General features: G+C 40.7%; 1 protein-coding gene across 1 annotated transcript in view; it reads right to left on the bottom strand.

Annotated features, from left to right (window-relative positions):
• Nucleotides 1-739: 739 nt before the first annotated feature.
• Nucleotides 740-20,316, bottom strand: part of LOC118794654 — a 42,206-nt gene continuing 22,629 nt past the window's right edge. Inside the window, exons 13-32 of the mRNA XM_036552905.1 lie at nucleotides 19,594-19,917; nucleotides 18,306-18,629; nucleotides 17,064-17,387; nucleotides 15,822-16,145; nucleotides 14,979-15,250; nucleotides 14,053-14,208; nucleotides 13,256-13,411; nucleotides 12,368-12,484; nucleotides 11,532-11,687; nucleotides 10,642-10,758; nucleotides 9,787-9,961; nucleotides 8,917-9,149; nucleotides 8,080-8,235; nucleotides 7,200-7,316; nucleotides 6,343-6,517; nucleotides 5,474-5,706; nucleotides 4,618-4,792; nucleotides 3,691-3,981; nucleotides 3,003-3,326; nucleotides 740-813 (exon numbers count right to left, since the gene is read on the bottom strand). Coding sequence (XP_036408798.1) covers nucleotides 740-813; nucleotides 3,003-3,326; nucleotides 3,691-3,981; nucleotides 4,618-4,792; nucleotides 5,474-5,706; nucleotides 6,343-6,517; nucleotides 7,200-7,316; nucleotides 8,080-8,235; nucleotides 8,917-9,149; nucleotides 9,787-9,961; nucleotides 10,642-10,758; nucleotides 11,532-11,687; nucleotides 12,368-12,484; nucleotides 13,256-13,411; nucleotides 14,053-14,208; nucleotides 14,979-15,250; nucleotides 15,822-16,145; nucleotides 17,064-17,387; nucleotides 18,306-18,629; nucleotides 19,594-19,917 — 4,223 coding nt within the window. The remainder of the gene's footprint in view (nucleotides 814-3,002; nucleotides 3,327-3,690; nucleotides 3,982-4,617; nucleotides 4,793-5,473; nucleotides 5,707-6,342; nucleotides 6,518-7,199; nucleotides 7,317-8,079; nucleotides 8,236-8,916; nucleotides 9,150-9,786; nucleotides 9,962-10,641; nucleotides 10,759-11,531; nucleotides 11,688-12,367; nucleotides 12,485-13,255; nucleotides 13,412-14,052; nucleotides 14,209-14,978; nucleotides 15,251-15,821; nucleotides 16,146-17,063; nucleotides 17,388-18,305; nucleotides 18,630-19,593; nucleotides 19,918-20,316) is intronic.

The raw sequence follows: 20,316 nt of genomic DNA on the forward strand, positions 1-20,316 counted from the left end.
ACTCTGCATCTTTAATCTGATTTTTAAAAAAGGACATAGGCCTATTGTGAAGCAATAAGCATACTGTGAATCAGGCAATTCAAAATTGTCATCAAACTTTAAACAAGCATATGCAACCAATGCACTGAAAGAACTAACAGAAAATCAGATTATATTTCCATTAAGGGAATGAATCAGCAAATAATCATGATGGAGGGAGCCTGAGGAGTCCCCTTAAGTATGGTACACACATTATGATTTTTTAAAATAAAAAGCATGCAAACTGTGAATGTAATATTGTCTCTTCTGTTTGGCCTCCCAGCAAGTGCTATCAAATGTCTCAAGGTGATCCAGCCTGCAGGTGCTTGTCTGCTCTAAGACCAACCAAAACAGTGTCAAGTCAGTGCTGTCAGCTGTCATGCTAGTAGCTGTAAAATGTATTGTAATTTAAGAATAAAAGAGATGTTTTTAAAGTTAGTAATGTAAATAAAGATTTCATTTGATTTATTTTTTTTAATTGCTGGGCTGCAGCCTATTGTGAAAGAGATTTCTCACCCAGATATGAATCACGTTTTGCTAATGGCCATCTGCCCTAAGGTTTATGTTCTTCTAGAGAACCAGTCTTTCTTTCCAGCCCCCCTCGTTTAATTTTGACACAATATAGTTTTGAGCGACAGTCTTCATTTGCTTGAGATTGTTTATAATTGTTATAGTCAGCTTCATTCCCACAATCTTCCTCCCAAATTTCTTCATACTCTTTCTAGGTATTGGCATAGATGTCTTGTTGTGTCTCCCCAATGGCTTCCTCTCTGTTGGAGTAAGTGTTCATGGCCCCTGGAACACAAAAGTGTGTGAACAATGGACCACTTTAACACTCATACTTAATTCCTTGAAGGTGGGTATACATAATGTCTGTGCTCCACTCTGGCTTAATTTGCTCAAGTAGTTTGTTGCTTGTATACCTTTTCACACATATGCATTTCCCAAACTTACGCAGCTGTGAAATATTTTATTACAGGTTTTGGGTGCAATCCTCAGCTGTAATGTCTTATTAAATTATTATTAATATTAAATTATTAAAATCACCAAACCAATTAAATAAGTGGGCTAATTAGAAAAGAAGAGCCTGCAGCAAAAAAGGGATGCACTAGGAAACTGCCTACAGGAATACATTTTCGTTTATATTAGTCATGTTGTTAAAGTACAGTACTATACTCTGCAACAGGCACTCGTGTCAGATGTATTTTCTCCCCTGTAATGAGGTGGGTACTAACATTCATTGCTGTCTTCCTTCTGAACTTGCAGTTGGTTAGGTCTTCTGCCCAAGTACACATGAAAGGTGACGAGTGGCACCAGCAGACAGAGCAGCATTCCTGCTGGCACTAAGCAGCGCGTTGCGACGACTGGGGGGGCTGGGGGAGAAGAAAAGCCACAACAGAAGGCCTCTCACTGACTGGCACAGCCATATCCAACAATCAACTATTCATACTGTGACCGAGTAACGAGTACCTAGTAAACTTTCTTCCAGTGAAAGGAATTGGTTTACCCCCTGGACTGGACTTCAGACAGCCTGATCCTGATTTTTCTGTGGATCATTCAGTGTACAGACTGAGTGTATGTTGAGTATATATTGAGTGCTCACAGTGTACATTGATAGTTGTATATACTGCCATCAAGTGTATGTTGATGGAATTTAAATAGATTTTTGGATGTCATGTCAAATGACTTGTAAAATGTTACAGTAGGTAGACAAAGTAATGGAAATACCTAACAAAAATGGACTCGTATTTTGAACTAATTCATTATTAAAAATGAGTTTTCACATGTGTTTCATATTGATGTCTTTAATAACTGCCAGTTTCTATCTGCTATCTGCTATTAAAGATGTTTTGTAATTAAAACTTCAATATTAGAATGAGCGATCTAACAGATTTTGAAAGAGATCAGATAGTTGCTGCCTGAATTGCAGGTGCATCAGTCAAATTAAAGAAGAAATAACTGCATCAGGATAAAGCAATAGTGGTCTCAAGTCAAGGCTCACAGAAAGGGATAGACACACACTTAACAGGATAGTTTCTAAAAATCACAAAGTGGCCTTATAAATTCAGTCTCATCAAAAACTGTCCATCATAGGTTTCACAAAGCTTATATATGGTAGGGCTGCCAGGACAGTGTTACATTTGGAGAAAGTCAAAGGATACTTTCAACCCATATTCCCAACTGTTAAACATGGTAGTGGGTCTGTTATAGTACTGGCAGCCATCTCATGGTCTGGATCGTGAAATAATTTTAAGCATCCAGGTGCACTCTATGGTGCAAACATTGTTTCCTCAGGATATTGCCATATTCAAAAATGATAACACCCCCCTACACAGTGTGAAATGGATTCAAGAATGGTTTCATATACATGAGGATGAAGTCGAACACCTTCCATGGCCTCCCCAGTCACCTAATGTAAACATCACCTAAGTTCAGGAACTTAGAGAACAAAACATTTTTCCACCTTCTCCATCTCTCAAAGACATACATTTCCTTCATGAAGAATGGTCCAATAAGCCACTAGAGCCATCTCAAAACTTGTATAACAGCATTCCAAGAAGGACTGATGCTGTTCTGAAGGCAAAAGCAAATATGTTGCTCGGTGGTCCATTCTTTTTCTACCTCCCACATTTATCTATTAAAGGTAAATAATTATAATGACACTTTGAGGATTATGTATATTTGTATTGACTGTAACAGCTCTCCACTAGCTCCAGCAATCAGAAGTTGACTATATATCAAAAAAAATGTGATGGACACTAAGGTGATAGACTTCACATAAAAATATAACATAGGGTATTTATCAAATATTAATATTGATCATCTTTAAATTGATAATCTTTAAATGTCCTTCACATCTTTATCACATAACAGTAAGTGAAAAAGATGTGATAGACACTGAGGTGATAGACCTCACTTGCAAGCTTGCTCTAAAATAATCATATAACTTTGAAATGGTGAAAACTACCGTGTTGGCTCCTTACCTCTGACCATTAGGGGCAGCAGTTCACTCTGTGGGGAGCTGAAGTTGCGGGTGGAAACTGTGGTCTCATAAACGCAGCTGTAATTCCCCTGGTGGGAAAATTCCGCAGCGGGAAACAGGAAGGAGGCAGAGTGATTGACAGCAGCCTGAGTCTCAGTGCTACTGGACCCTGTGAATGTCAAGTGGAAGACGCCTCCTGGGTACTGCGGTGGGGTGGAGCAGGTGATGGTGTAACTGCTGCCTCTGACCACCTCTCGCTCCTGGTGACCCCAGATCATTCCTCCTGCAGGATCACTGAGGGAGATGTTGGGTTGCAGGAGGACCACTACAGGAGAATTTATATAAATATTAAGAGAAATATATCAACATGTAAATGTCTGTTCATATACACACATACATAATTCTTGGTTTTTCACCTGGCACAGAGGATTTAATCAAGTCACTACAAGGAGATCTGAAGGGGTGCTAAGATTCCCATCTTTCATAGTGAAGGTGGTAAGGCCGATGTTAAACCAAAAATAAAAGTGAATAGAAGATAAATAGTATGGCACAAAATGGCATGAATACATGTTACTGGAAATTAACATTCAGAGAAAATATGGGACTGTAAATATAATTTAATCCATGTAATATTTAAGTCCTGAATAGTTTTCACTTACTGCATGTCCCATGTGGATTTTGCTACTTACCTATGACAGAGAAACTGACAGAATCACTGTGAGGAGAGCTGAAGGGCCGATCAGATACCCTTGTCTTATACTGACAGTTGTATGCCCCATGGTGAACAAAGTCAACTGCAGGAAAGGTGAAGGTGGCAGAGTTGGGGCTGGCGTTCCTTGTCTCTGTGAGTGACCCTGAGAGTTTCTGCAGGACAAATGTACCACCAGAGTGCACAGTACTGATGGAGCAGGTGATGGCAACACTGCCACCCCAGGTAACCTCTCTGGTACTGACAGAGATGCTTGGCTTTGGTAGGCTCACTAGAGAGAGAGAGATCACAACTCAGTCTTGGAAGAGATATTCCTGTTATAATGCCATATACTATAAACATTTACTGAGAATTTTGGCTTTGAATGAAAAAAACCCCTCAATTTGTCAGAATTGTTAGTACTTCCTTCCACTGAAAACAAGATGCTGAATGATTATTGCACTTCCTCAGGAATAAAGTGCTGGATAGCCAAATTCATGGGCATGGTTACCAAGCATAGCAATCACCAGTGCAACTTCAACAATGCAAAAAAAAGAAAAAATATATCATTCAAGTATTATTCAGTAAAGTATTGCTTGTCTTAGACCAGGGGTGGCCAACCCTCTCCTGGAGAGGCACTTTTCTTGCATGTTTTAGATCTCTCCCTGCTACAACACAGCTGATTCAAATGATCAACTCGTTATGAACTCCTGAAGCTGCTGAATAACAAACTGATCAATTGAATCAGCTGTGTTGGAGCAGGGAGAGATCTAAAACATGCAGGACGAGTGGCTCTCCAGGAGAGGGTTGGCCACTCTTGTCTTAGACCTATTGCAGAATACTTTACAAAGAGCAAAACAGGCATAGTTCTAATAACATAAATACAGATGGCAGCTGCCAAACAGCATGTCTGCATTTTCTTCCTTACCTGTAACAGAGAAACTAACAGAGTCACTGTTGGGAGAGGTGAAGAGGCGTTCCAGTGCTCTTAACTGATACTGACAGCGGTAAGCCCCTTCATGAATAAAGTTCGCTGCAGTAATGGTGAAGGTGGCAGAATTGGAACTGGAACTTTTTGTGTCTCTGTAGGACCCTGAGACCTTCTGCAGGACAAATGTGCCACCAGAGTGCACTGTAGTGATGGAGCAGGTGATGTCAACACTGTGACCCCAGGTAACCTCTCTGGCACTGAGGGAGATGCGTGGCTGTGGCAGGTTCACTAGACAGAGAGAGTCTGAAATTTAGTCATGTAAGAAATATTACTCGTTCATTTTAACATGTTAAATGCAATTCACAAAGACAGAATTGTTACAGAAGAAAAGAAGTGATGAGGAAAATCAAAATTCTTGGAGGAAAGTTTTCAGCTGTTATTACTGGAGTCTAAATAGACAGAAAAAAACAGGTGTAATTCAAGAAAACAAATATTGGACACAAAGCAGAAAAAGACACAACACATTAGGCTACAAAAAGAAGAGATGACATCACATGGGTCAAATATTTCTGAGTGAATCTGAACAAGTTTCAACTGTCACTGCACCTACTTATATTGTACACAGTAAAAGTATTCCCTGACCCTGAAAACAAACTACATTTGTAACACACTAGAAACTGATAAATCAGCCTATAACTAGAATTCACCTGCTTTTAAATTTTTTTTTAAACCAAATAAATGCAATTGCCTGTTGTGGATAATTCAGGGTCATCTCAGGTGCATATAGCTCCTTACCGATCACAGCAAAACTGACAGAATCACTTTGAGGAGAGCTGAAGGGGCGATCAGATACCCTTGTCTTATACTGACAGTTGTACGCCCCATGGTGAACAAAGTCAACCGCAGGAAAGGTGAAGGTGGCCGAGTTGGGGCTGGCGTTCCTTGTCTCTGTGAGTGAGCCTGAGACCTTCTGCAGGACAAATGTACCACTAGAGTGCACTGTACTGATGGAGCAGGTGATGGCAATACTGCCACCCCAGGTAACCTCTCTGGCACTGACAGAGATGCTTGGCTTTGGTAGGCTCACTAGAGAGAGAGAGATCACAACTCAGTCTTGGAAGAGATATTCCTGTTATAATGCCATATACTATAAACATTTACTGAGAATTTTGGCATTAAATGAAAAAAAACCCTCAATTTGTCAGAATTGTTAGTACTTCCTTCCACTGAAAACAAGATGCTGAATGATTATTGCACTTCCTCAGGAATAAAGTGCTGGATAGCCAAATTCATGGGCATGGTTACCAAGCATAGCAATCACCAGTGCAACTTCAACAATGCAAAAAAAAGAAAAAATATATCATTCAAGTATTATTCAGTAAAGTATTGCTTGTCTTAGACCAGGGGTGGCCAACCCTCTCCTGGAGAGGCACTTGTCTTGCATGTTTTAGATCTCTCCCTGCTACAATACAGCTGATTCAAATGATCAACTCGTTATGAACTCCTGAAGCTGCTGAATAACAAACTGATCAATTGAATCAGCTGTATTGGAGCAGGGAGAGATCTAAAACATGCAGGACAAGTGGCTCTCCAGGAGAGGGTTGGCCACTCTTGTCTTAGACCTATTGCAGAATACTTTACAAAGAGCAAAACAGGCATAGTTCTAATAACATAAATACAGATGGCAGCTGCCATACAACATGTCTGCATTTTCTTCCTTACCTGTAACAGAGAAACTAACAGAGTCACTGTTGGGAGAGGTGAAGAGGCGTTCCAGTGCTCTTAACTGATACTGACAGCGGTAAGCCCCTTCATGGATAAAGTTCGCTGCAGTAATGGTGAAGGTGGCAGAATTGGAACTGGAACTTTTTGTGTCTCTGTAGGACCCTGAGACCTTCTGCAGGACAAATGTGCCACCAGAGTGCACTGTAGTGATGGAGCAGGTGATGTCAACACTGTGACCCCAGGTAACCTCTCTGGCACTGAGGGAGATGCGTGGCTGTGGCAGGTTCACTAGACAGAGAGAGTCTGAAATTTAGTCATGTAAGAAATATTACTCATTCACTTTAACATGTTGAATGCAATTCACAAAGACAGAATTGTTACAGAAGAAAAGAAGTGATGAGGAAAATCAAAATTCCTGGAGGAAAAGTTTTCAGCTGTTATTACTGGAGTCTAAAGAGACAGAAAAAAACAGGTGTAATTCGAGAAAACAAATATTGGACACAAAGCAGAAAAAGACACAACACATTAGGCTACAAAAAGAAGAGATGACATCACATGGGTCAAATAATTCTGAGTGAATCTGAACAAGTTTCAACTGTCATTGCACCTACTTATATTGTACACAGTAAAAGTATTCCCTGACCCTGAAAATAAACCACATCTGTAACACACTAGAAACTGATAAATCAGCCTATAACTAGAATTCACCTGCTTTTAATTTTTTTTTTAAACCAAATAAATGCAATTGCCTGTTGTGGATAATTCAGGGTCATCTCAGGTGCATATAGCTCCTTACCGATCACAGCAAAACTGACAGAATCACTTTGAGGAGAGCTGAAGGGGCGATCAGATACCCTTGTCTTATACTGACAGTTGTATGCCCCATGGTGAACAAAGTCAACCGCAGGAAAGGTGAAGGTGGCCGAGTTGGGGCTGGCGTTCCTTGTCTCTGTGAGTGAGCCTGAGACCTTCTGCAGGACAAATGTACCACCAGAGTGCACTGTACTGATGGAGCAGGTGATGGCAACACTGCCACCCCAGGTAACCTCTCTGGCACTGACAGAGATGCTTGGCTTTGGTAGGCTCACTAGAGATAGACAGATCACAACTCAGTCTTGGAAGAGATATTCCTGTTATAATGCCATATACTAGAAACATTTACTGAAAATTTAGGCTTTAAATGAAAAAAACCCCTCAATTTGTCAGAATTGTTAGTACTTCTTTACACTGAAAAGAAGACACTGAATGAGTATTGCACTTCATTAGGAATAAAGAGCTGAATTCATGGGCACGATTACCAAGCACTACCATCACCAGTGCAACTTCAACAATGCAAAAAAAAGAAAAAATATATCATTCAAGTATTATTCAGTAAAGTATTGCTTGTCTTAGACCAGGGCTGGCCAACCCTCTCCTGGAGAGGCACTTGTCTTGCATGTTTTAGATCTCTCCCTGCTACAACACAGCTGATTCAAATGATCAACTCGTTATGAACTCCTGAAGCTGCTGAATAACAAACTGATCAATTGAATCAGTTGTATTGGAGCAGGGAGAGATCTAAAACATGCAGGACAAGTGGCTCTCCAGGAGAGGGTTGGCCACTCTTGTCTTAGACCTATTGCAGAATACTTTACAAAGAGCAAAACAGGCATAGTTCTAATAACATAAATACAGATGGCAGCTGCCATACAGCATGTCTGCATTTTCTTCCTTACCTGTAACAGAGAAACTAACTGAGTCACTGTTGGGAGAGGTGAAGAGGCGTTCCAGGGCTCTTAACTGATACTGACAGCGGTAAGCCCCTTCATGGATAAAGTTCGCTGCAGTAATGGTGAAGGTGGCAGAAATGGAACTGGAACTTTTTGTGTCTCTGTAGGACCCTGAGACCTTCTGCAGGACAAATGTGCCACCAGAGTGCACTGTAGTGATGGAGCAGGTGATGTCAACACTGTGACCCCAGGTAACCTCTCTGGCACTGAGGGAGATGCGTGGCTGTGGCAGGTTCACTAGACAGAGAGAGTCTGAAATTTAGTCATGTAAGAAATATTACTCGTTCACTTTAACATGTTAAATGCAATTCACAAAGACAGAATTGTTACAGAAGAAAAGAAGTGATGAGGAAAATCAAAATTCTTGGAGGAAAAGTTTTCAGCTGTTATTACTGGAGTCTAAAGAGACAGAAAAAAACAGGTGTAATTCGAGAAAACAAATATTGGACACAAAGCAGAAAAAGACACAACACATTAGGCTACAAAAAGAAGAGATGACATCACATGGGTCAAATAATTCTGAGTGAATCTGAACAAGTTTCAACTGTCATTGCACCTACTTATATTGTACACAGTAAAAGTATTCCCTGACCCTGAAAATAAACCACATCTGTAACACACTAGAAACTGATAAATCAGCCTATAACTAGAATTCACCTGCTTTTAATTTTTTTTTAAACCAAATAAATGCAATTGCCTGTTGTGGATAATTCAGGGTCATCTCAGGTGCATATAGCTCCTTACCGATCACAGCAAAACTGACAGAATCACTTTGAGGAGAGCTGAAGGGGCGATCAGATACCCTTGTCTTATACTGACAGTTGTATGCCCCATGGTGAACAAAGTCAACCGCAGGAAAGGTGAAGGTGGCCGAGTTGGGGCTGGCGTTCCTTGTCTCTGTGAGTGAGCCTGAGACCTTCTGTAGGACAAATGTACCACCAGAGTGCACTGTACTGATGGAGCAGGTGATGGCAACACTGCCACCCCAGGTAACCTCTCTGGTACTGACAGAGATGCTTGGCTTTGGTAGGCTCACTAGAGATAGACAGATCACAACTCAGTCTTGGAAGAGATATTCCTGTTATAATGCCATATACTATAAACATTTACTGAGAATTTTGGCTTTAAATGAAAAAAAACCCCTCAATTTGTCAGAATTGTTAGTACTTCCTTCCACTGAAAACAAGATGCTGAATGATTATTGCACTTCCTCAGGAATAAAGTGCTGGATAGCCAAATTCATGGGCATGGTTACCAAGCATAGCAATCACCAGTGCAACTTCAACAATGCAAAAAAAAGAAAAAATATATCATTCAAGTATTATTCAGTAAAGTATTGCTTGTCTTAGACCAGGGCTGGCCAACCCTCTCCTGGAGAGGCACTTGTCTTGCATGTTTTAGATCTCTCCCTGCTACAACACAGCTGATTCAAATGATCAACTCGTTATGAACTCCTGAAGCTGCTGAATAACAAACTGATCAATTGAATCAGTTGTATTGGAGCAGGGAGAGATCTAAAACATGCAGGACATGTGGCTCTCCAGGAGAGGGTTGGCCACTCTTGTCTTAGACCTATTGCAGAATACTTTACAAAGAGCAAAACAGGCATAGTTCTAATAACATAAATACAGATGGCAGCTGCCATACAACATGTCTGCATTTTCTTCCTTACCTGTAACAGAGAAACTAACTGAGTCACTGTTGGGAGAGGTGAAGAGGCGTTCCAGGGCTCTTAACTGATACTGACAGCGGTAAGCCCCTTCATGGATAAAGTTCGCTGCAGTAATGGTGAAGGTGGCAGAAATGGAACTGGAACTTTTTGTGTCTCTGTAGGACCCTGAGACCTTCTGCAGGACAAATGTGCCACCAGAGTGCACTGTAGTGATGGAGCAGGTGATGTCAACACTGTGACCCCAGGTAACCTCTCTGGCACTGAGGGAGATGCGTGGCTGTGGCAGGTTCACTAGACAGAGAGAGTCTGAAATTTAGTCATGTAAGAAATATTACTCGTTCACTTTAACATGTTAAATGCAATTCACAAAGACAGAATTGTTACAGAAGAAAAGAAGTGATGAGGAAAATCAAAATTCTTGGAGGAAAGTTTTCAGCTGTTATTACTGGAGTCTAAATAGACAGAAAAAAACAGGTGTAATTCGAGAAAACAAATATTGGACACAAAGCAGAAAAAGACACAACACATTAGGCTACAAAAAGAAGAGATGACATCACATGGGTCAAATAATTCTGAGTGAATCTGAACAAGTTTCAACTGTCATTGCACCTACTTATATTGTACACAGTAAAAGTATTCCCTGACCCTGAAAATAAACCACATCTGTAACACACTAGAAACTGATAAATCAGCCTATAACTAGAATTCACCTGCTTTTAATTTTTTTTTAAACCAAATAAATGCAATTGCCTGTTGTGGATAATTCAGGGTCATCTCAGGTGCATATAGCTCCTTACCGATCACAGCAAAACTGACAGAATCACTTTGAGGAGAGCTGAAGGGGCGATCAGATACCCTTGTCTTATACTGACAGTTGTATGCCCCATGGTGAACAAAGTCAACCGCAGGAAAGGTGAAGGTGGCCGAGTTGGGGCTGGCGTTCCTTGTCTCTGTGAGTGAGCCTGAGACCTTCTGCAGGACAAATGTACCACCAGAGTGCACTGTACTGATGGAGCAGGTGATGGCAACACTGCCACCCCAGGTAACCTCTCTGGTACTGACAGAGATGCTTGGCTTTGGTAGGCTCACTAGAGATAGACAGATCACAACTCAGTCTTGGAAGAGATATTCCTGTTATAATGCCATATACTATAAACATTTACTGAGAATTTTGGCTTTAAATGAAAAAAAAACCCCTCAATTTGTCAGAATTGTTAGTACTTCCTTCCACTGAAAACAAGATGCTGAATGATTATTGCACTTCCTCAGGAATAAAGTGCTGGATAGCCAAATTCATGGGCATGGTTACCAAGCATAGCAATCACCAGTGCAACTTCAACAATGCAAAAAAAAGAAAAAATATATCATTCAAGTATTATTCAGTAAAGTATTGCTTGTCTTAGACCAGGGCTGGCCAACCCTCTCCTGGAGAGGCACTTGTCTTGCATGTTTTAGATCTCTCCCTGCTACAACACAGCTGATTCAAATGATCAACTCGTTATGAACTCCTGAAGCTGCTGAATAACAAACTGATCAATTGAATCAGTTGTATTGGAGCAGGGAGAGATCTAAAACATGCAGGACAAGTGGCTCTCCAGGAGAGGGTTGGCCACTCTTGTCTTAGACCTATTGCAGAATACTTTACAAAGAGCAAAACAGGCATAGTTCTAATAACATAAATACAGATGGCAGCTGCCATACAACATGTCTGCATTTTCTTCCTTACCTGTAACAGAGAAACTAACTGAGTCACTGTTGGGAGAGGTGAAGAGGCGTTCCAGGGCTCTTAACTGATACTGACAGCGGTAAGCCCCTTCATGGATAAAGTTCGCTGCAGTAATGGTGAAGGTGGCAGAAATGGAACTGGAACTTTTTGTGTCTCTGTAGGACCCTGAGACCTTCTGCAGGACAAATGTGCCACCAGAGTGCACTGTAGTGATGGAGCAGGTGATGTCAACACTGTGACCCCAGGTAACCTCTCTGGCACTGAGGGAGATGCGTGGCTGTGGCAGGTTCACTAGACAGAGATAGTCTGAAATTTAGTCATGTAAGAAATATTACTCGTTCACTTTAACATGTTAAATGCAATTCACAAAGACAGAATTGTTACAGAAGAAAAGAAGTGATGAGGAAAATCAAAATTCTTGGAGGAAAGTTTTCAGCTGTTATTACTGGAGTCTAAATAGACAGAAAAAAACAGGTGTAATTCGAGAAAACAAATATTGGACACAAAGCAGAAAAAGACACAACACATTAGGCTACAAAAAGAAGAGATGACATCACATGGGTCAAATATTTCTGAGTGAATCTGAACAAGTTTCAACTGTCACTGCACCTACTTATATTGTACACAGTAAAAGTATTCCCTGACCCTGAAAACAAACTACATTTGTAACACACTAGAAACTGATAAATCAGCCTATAACTAGAATTCACCTGCTTTTAAATTTTTTTTAAACCAAATAAATGCAATTGCCTGTTGTGGATAATTCAGGGTCATCTCAGGTGCATATAGCTCCTTACCGATCACAGCAAAACTGACAGAATCACTTTGAGGAGAGCTGAAGGGGCGATCAGATACCCTTGTCTTATACTGACAGTTGTACGCCCCATGGTGAACAAAGTCAACCGCAGGAAAGGTGAAGGTGGCCGAGTTGGGGCTGGCGTTCCTTGTCTCTGTGAGTGAGCCTGAGACCTTCTGCAGGACAAATGTACCACCAGAGTGCACTGTACTGATGGAGCAGGTGATGGCAATACTGCCACCCCAGGTAACCTCTCTGGCACTGACAGAGATGCTTGGCTTTGGTAGGCTCACTAGAGAGAGAGAGATCACAACTCAGTCTTGGAAGAGATATTCCTGTTATAATGCCATATACTATAAACATTTACTGAGAATTTTGGCTTTAAATGAAAAAAAACCCTCAATTTGTCAAAATTGTTAGTACTTCCTTCCACTGAAAACAAGATGCTGAATGATTATTGCACTTCCTCAGGAATAAAGTGCTGGATAGCCAAATTCATGGGCATGGTTACCAAGCATAGCAATCACCAGTGCAACTTCAACAATGCAAAAAAAAGAAAAAATATATCATTCAAGTATTATTCAGTAAAGTATTGCTTGTCTTAGACCAGGGGTGGCCAACCCTCTCCTGGAGAGGCACTTGTCTTGCATGTTTTAGATCTCTCCCTGCTACAATACAGCTGATTCAAATGATCAACTCGTTATGAACTCCTGAAGCTGCTGAATAACAAACTGATCAATTGAATCAGCTGTGTTGGAGCAGGGAGAGATCTAAAACATGCAGGACAAGTGGCTCTCCAGGAGAGGGTTGGCCACTCTTGTCTTAGACCTATTGCAGAATACTTTACAAAGAGCAAAACAGGCATAGTTCTAATAACATAAATACAGATGGCAGCTGCCATACAACATGTCTGCATTTTCTTCCTTACCTGTAACAGAGAAACTAACAGAGTCACTGTTGGGAGAGGTGAAGAGGCGTTCCAGTGCTCTTAACTGATACTGACAGCGGTAAGCCCCTTCATGAATAAAGTTCGCTGCAGTAATGGTGAAGGTGGCAGAATTGGAACTGGAACTTTTTGTGTCTCTGTAGGACCCTGAGACCTTCTGCAGGACAAATGTGCCACCAGAGTGCACTGTAGTGATGGAGCAGGTGATGTCAACACTGTGACCCCAGGTAACCTCTCTGGCACTGAGGGAGATGCGTGGCTGTGGCAGGTTCACTAGACAGAGAGAGTCTGAAATTTAGTCATGTAAGAAATATTACTCGTTCACTTTAACATGTTAAATGCAATTCACAAAGACAGAATTGTTACAGAAGAAAGGAAGTGATGAGGAAAATCAAAATTCTTGGAGGAAAAGTTTTCAGCTGTTATTACTGGAGTCTAAAGAGACAGAAAAAAACAGGTGTAATTCGAGAAAACAAATATTGGACACAAAGCAGAAAAAGACACAACACATTAGGCTACAAAAAGAAGAGATGACATCACATGGGTCAAATAATTCTGAGTGAATCTGAACAAGGTTCAACTGTCATTGCACCTACTTATACTGTACACAGTAAAAGTATTCCCTGACCCTGAAAATAAACCACATTTGTAACACACTAGAAACTGATAAATCAGCCTATATCTAGAATTCACCTGCTTTTAATTTTTTTTAAACCAAATAAATGCAATTGCCTGTTGTGGATAATTCAGGGTCATCTCAGGTGCATATAGCTCCTTACCAGTCACAGCAAAACTGACAGAATCACTTTGAGGAGAGCTGAAGGGGCGATCAGAAACCCTCGTCTTATACTGACAGTTGTATGCCCCATGGTGAACAAAGTCAACTGCAGGAAAGGTGAAGGTGGCCGAGTTGGGGCTGGCGTTCCTTGTCTCTGTGAGTGAGCCTGAGACCTTCTGCAGGACAAATGTACCACCAGAGTGCACTGTACTGATGGAGCAGGTGATGGCAACACTGCCACCCCAGGTAACCTCTCTGGCACTGACAGAGATGCTTGGCTTTGGTAGGCTCACTAGAGATAGACAGATCACAACTCAGTCTTGGAAGAGATATTCCTGTTATAATGCCATATACTATAAACATTTACTGAGAATTTTGGCTTTAAATGAAAAAAAACCCTCAATTTGTCAGAATTGTTAGTACTTCCTTCCACTGAAAACAAGATGCTGAATGATTATTGCACTTCCTCAGGAATAAAGTGCTGGATAGCCAAATTCATGGGCATGGTTACCAAGCATAGCAATCACCAGTGCAACTTCAACAATGCAAAAAAAAAATATATATATCATTCAAGTATTATTCAGTAAAGTATTGCTTGTCTTAGACCAGGGGTGGCCAACCCTCTCCTGGAGAGGCACTTGTCATGCATGTTTTAGATCTCTCCCTGCTACAACACAGCTGATTCAAATGATCAACTCGTTACGAACTCCTGAAGCTGCTGAATAACAAACTGATCAATTGAATCAGCTGTGTTGGAGAAGGGAGAGATCTAAAATATGCAGGACAATTGGCTCTCCAGGAGAGGGTTGGCCACTCTTGTCTTAGACCTATTGCAGAATACTTTACAAAGAGCAAAACAGGCATAGTTCTAATAACATAAATACAGATGGCAGCTGCCATACAGCATGTCTGCATTTTCTTCCTTACCTGTAACAGAGAAACTAACAGAGTCACTGTTGGGAGAGGTGAAGAGGCGTTCCAGTGCTCTTAACTGATACTGACAGCGGTAAGCCCCTTCATGAATAAAGTTCGCTGCAGTAATGGTGAAGGTGGCAGAATTGGAACTGGAACTTTTTGTATCTCTGTAGGACCCTGAGACCTTCTGCAGGACAAATGTGCCACCAGAGTGCACTGTAGTGATGGAGCAGGTGATGTCAACACTGTGACCCCAGGTAACCTCTCTGGCACTGAGGGAGATGCGTGGCTGTGGCAGGTTCACTAGAGAGAGAGAGTCTTAAATTTAGTCATGTAAGAAATATTACTTGTTCACTTTAACATGTTAAATGCAATTCACAAAGACAGAATTGTTACAGAAGAAAAGAAGTGATGAGGAAAATCAAAATTCTTTGAGGAATAATTTTCAGCTGTTATCACTGGACTTTAAAGACACAGAAAAACACAGGTTTAATTTGAAAAAACAAATATTGGACACAAAGCAGAATGGTGGTGCTCATTAAACCCATGTATGCTTATGTGCGCTGCATCTGATGACCGGACAGCTGCATCTTTACTACTGAACAGCTGAATTGGGGGCTGTTTTGATCTACCATACACAACGCCATTTGAGTCAGTCAAGAGTTAATATTATTCTGGGGTAAAGATACAAAAGTCAACATTCAAAAGATGAAAGAGACCTTTCCACCATAGTCCCAAAGCTTCAGCAAAAAAGGATTAAAATTGCAGCCAAAAGTGAAATTCATCTGATTTTAAAGAGCTTTGACTTTCTCAACAAAGTATCCATAAAAGTCTGTAATGGTGGAAAGTACTGGCCTCCATGTTGGCTCCTTACCTCTGACCATTACGGGCAGCAGTTCACTCTGTGGGGAGCTGAAGTTGCGGGTGGAAACTGTGGTCTCATAAACGCAGCTGTAATTCTCCTGGTGGGAAAATTCCGCAGCAGGAAACAGGAAGGAGGCAGAGTGATAGACAGCAACCTGACTCTCAGTCCTATTGGACACAGTGAATGTCAGGTGGAAGACGCCTCCTGGGTACTGTGGTGGGGTGGAGCAGGTGATGGTGAAATTATGGCCCCACATCACCTCTGATCCCTGGTGACCCCAGATTAATCCTCCTACAGGAGCACTGAAGGAGATGTTGGGTTGCAGGAGGACCACTGAAAAAGAACCGGTCTAAGTATTAACGGAGAGTAATCGAATGTTAAATGCATTTTCCAATTACCGATTTGACTGATTTGAAATTTTTTTAACTTAGCAATCAGGTTTTTCAAATGAAAAACAACAGGGAAAAAAGAACGTCTTGTGAGCAATAACAGACATCTGAGAGGAAACACCTTTGCAGCTTACGTTCAAGAGAACAATCAGAGAAAGTACACAACAGGATTCTTATGAAAAGACATATGTATTCAGGAAAAGCCAGGAGATTCCACAATAAAACAACTGAAGAAACAGCAGATATCCCACAAAGCCATTTCAGTTCAGTCAAAACTTAATATTATTCTGGGTTGAAGATACAACAGTCAACATTCATTGGATGAAAAGGACAGTTCCACCACAGTCCCAAAGCTTCAGGAGAAAAGAATCAAAATTTCCCATAAAAATGAAACTCATCCAATTCTAAAGAGCTATGTCTTTAACCGTTTGACGTTCAAATGACGAACCAAGATAAACCATAAATTAACATTGTACAGAACCAACCTAATTATCACACAATCTTTTAAGATGGTCTTGAAAACTGATACCATGGAAAAGACTGGCATTATGGCATTGAGGGACACTGACTATTTAAATGCAGCCTTTTCAAAATCCAAGTGTTTGCGGGCTATGCCTGACATTATTCTGTAGTGCACTTCATATTTGTACAGCAATTTACAAGAAAATGTATAACATAGAGTATTTATTAAATATTAATATTGAACATCTTGATATTTTCCTAGAGAAATACTCAAAATGCAGTATGTGAAAAAGATGTGATAGACACTGAGATGACAGACTTCACCTGTAAGGTCTCTCAAAAATGTATTCATAAAAATGTGTAATACTGGAAAGTACCGGCCTCCATGTTGGCTCCTTACCTCTGACCATTACGGGCAGCAGTTCACTCTGTGGGGAGCTGAAGTTGCGGGTGGAAACTGTGGTCTCATAAACGCAGCTGTAATTCCCCTGGTGAGAAAATTCCGCAACAGGAAACAGGAAGGAGGCAGAGTGATAGACAGCAACCTGACTCTCAGTCCTATTGGACGCAGTGAATGTCAGGTGGAAGACGCCTCCTGGGTACTGTGGTGGGGTGGAGCAGGTGATGGTGAAATTATGGCCCCACATCACCTCTGCTCCCTGGTGACCCCAGATCATTCCTTCTACAGGAGCATTGAAGGAGATGTTGGGTTGCAGGAGGACCACTGAAAAAGAACCGGTCTAAGTATTAACGGAGAGTAATCAAATGTTAAATGCATTTTCCAATTACCGATTTGACTGATTTGAATTTTTTTTAACTTAGCAATCAGGTTTTTCAACTGAAAAACAACAGGGAAAAGAGAACGTCTTGTGAGCAATAACAGAAATCTGAGAGGAAACACCTTTGCAGCTTACATTCAAGAGAACAATCAGAGAAAGTACACAACAGCAGTTTCATGAAAAGACATATGTATTCAGGAAAAGCCAGGAGATTCCACAATAAAACAACTGAAGAAACAGCAGATATCCCACAAAGCCATTTCAGTTCAGTCAAAACTTAATATTATTCTGGGTTGAAGATACAAAAGTCAACATTCATTGGATGAAAAGGACAGTTCCACCACAGTCCCAAAGCTTCAGGAGAAAAGAATCAAAATTTCCCATAAAAATGAAACTCATCCAATTCTAAAGAGCTATGTCTTTAACCGTTTGACGTTCAAAGGACAAACCAGGATAAAACATAAATTAACATTGTACAGAACCAACCTGATTATCACACAATCTTTTAAGATGGCCTTGAAAACTGATACCATGGAAAAGACTGGCATTATGGCATTGAGGAACACTGACTATTTAAATGCAGGCTTTACAAAATCCAAGTGTTTGCGGGTTATGGATCTCATTATTCTGTAGTGCACTTCATATTTGTATAGCAATTTACAAGAAAATGTATGACATAGAGTATTTATTAAATATTAATATTAAACATCTTGATATTTTCCTAGAGAAATACTCAAAATGCAGTATATGAAAAATATGTGATAGACACTGAGATGGTAGACTTCACCTGTAAGGTCTCTCAAAAATGTATTCATAAAAATGTGTAACACTGGAAAGTACCGGCCTCCATGTTGGTTCCTTACCTCTGACCATTACGGGCAGCAGTTCACTCTGTGGGGAGCTGAAGTTGCGGGTGGAAACTGTGGTCTCATAAACGCAACTGTAATTCTCCTCGTGAGAAAATTCCGCAGCAGGAAACAGGAAGGAGGCAGAGTGATTGACAGCAACCTGACTCTCAGTCCTATTGGACGCAGTGAATGTCAGGTGGAAGACGCCTCCTGGGTACTGTGGTGGGGTGGAGCAGGTGATGGTGAAATTATGGCCCCACATCACCTCTGCTCCCTGGTGACCCCAGATCATTCCTTCTACAGGAGCATTGAAGGAGATGTTGGGTTGCAGGAGGACCACTGAAAAAGAACCGGTCTAAGTATTAACGGAGAGTAATCAAATGTTAAATGCATTTTCCAATTACCGATTTGACTGATTTGAATTTTTTTTAACTTAGCAATCAGGTTTTTCAACTGAAAAACAACAGGGAAAAGAGAACGTCTTGTGAGCAATAACAGAAATCTGAGAGGAAACACCTTTGCAGCTTACATTCAAGAGAACAATCAGAGAAAGTACACAACAGCAGTTTCATGAAAAGACATATGTATTCAGGACATATTCAGACATATGTATTTCATGAAAAGATATATGTATTCAGGAAAAGCCAGGAGATTCCACAATAAAACAACTGAAGAAACAGCAGATATCCCACAAAGCCATTTCAGTTCAGTCAAAACTTAATATTATTCTGGGTTGAAGATACAAAAGTCAACATTCATTGGATGAAAAGGACAGTTCCACCACAGTCCCAAAGCTTCAGGAGAAAAGAATCAAAATTTCCCATAAAAATGAAACTCATCCAATTCTAAAGAGCTATGTCTTTAACCGTTTGACGTTCAAAGGACAAACCAGGATAAAACATAAATTAACATTGTACAGAACCAACCTGATTATCACACAATCTTTTAAGATGGCCTTGAAAACTGATACCATGGAAAAGACTGGCATTATGGCATTGAGGAACACTGACTATTTAAATGCAGGCTTTACAAAATCCAAGTGTTTGCGGGTTATGGATCTCATTATTCTGTAGTGCACTTCATATTTGTATAGCAATTTACAAGAAAATGTATGACATAGAGTATTTATTAAATATTAATATTAAACATCTTGATATTTTCCTAGAGAAATACTCAAAATGCAGTATATGAAAAATATGTGATAGACACTGAGATGGTAGACTTCACCTGTAAGGTCTCTCAAAAATGTATTCATAAAAATGTGTAACACTGGAAAGTACCGGCCTCCATGTTGGTTCCTTACCTCTGACCATTACGGGCAGCAGTTCACTCTGTGGGGAGCTGAAGTTGCGGGTGGAAACTGTGGTCTCATAAACGCAACTGTAATTCTCCTCGTGAGAAAATTCCGCAGCAGGAAACAGGAAGGAGGCAGAGTGATTGACAGCAACCTGACTCTCAGTCCTATTGGACGCAGTGAATGTCAGGTGGAAGACGCCTCCTGGGTACTGTGGTGGGGTGGAGCAGGTGATGGTGAAATTATGGCCCCACATCACCTCTGCTCCCTGGTGACCCCAGATCATTCCTTCTACAGGAGCATTGAAGGAGATGTTGGGTTGCAGGAGGACCACTGAAAAAGAACCGGTCTAAGTATTAACGGAGAGTAATCAAATGTTAAATGCATTTTCCAATTACCGATTTGACTGATTTGAAATTTTTTTAACTTAGCGATCAGGTTTTTCAACTGAAAAACAACAGGGAAAAGAGAACGTCTTGTGAGCAATAACAGACATCTGAGAGGAAACACCTTTGCAGCTTACATTCAAGAGAACAATCAGAGAAAGTACACAACAGGATTCTTATGAAAAGACATATGTATTCAGGAAAAGCCAGGAGATTCCACAATAAAACAACTGAAGAAACAGCAGATATCCCACAAAGCCATTTCAGTTCAGTCAAAACTTAATATTATTCTGGGTTGAAGATACAACAGTCAACATTCATTGGATGAAAAGGACAGTTCCACCAC

The sequence above is a fragment of the Megalops cyprinoides genome, chromosome 19 (genome assembly GCF_013368585.1).
Source record: "Megalops cyprinoides isolate fMegCyp1 chromosome 19, fMegCyp1.pri, whole genome shotgun sequence".
Classification (NCBI taxonomy): Eukaryota; Metazoa; Chordata; class Actinopteri; order Elopiformes; family Megalopidae; genus Megalops; species Megalops cyprinoides.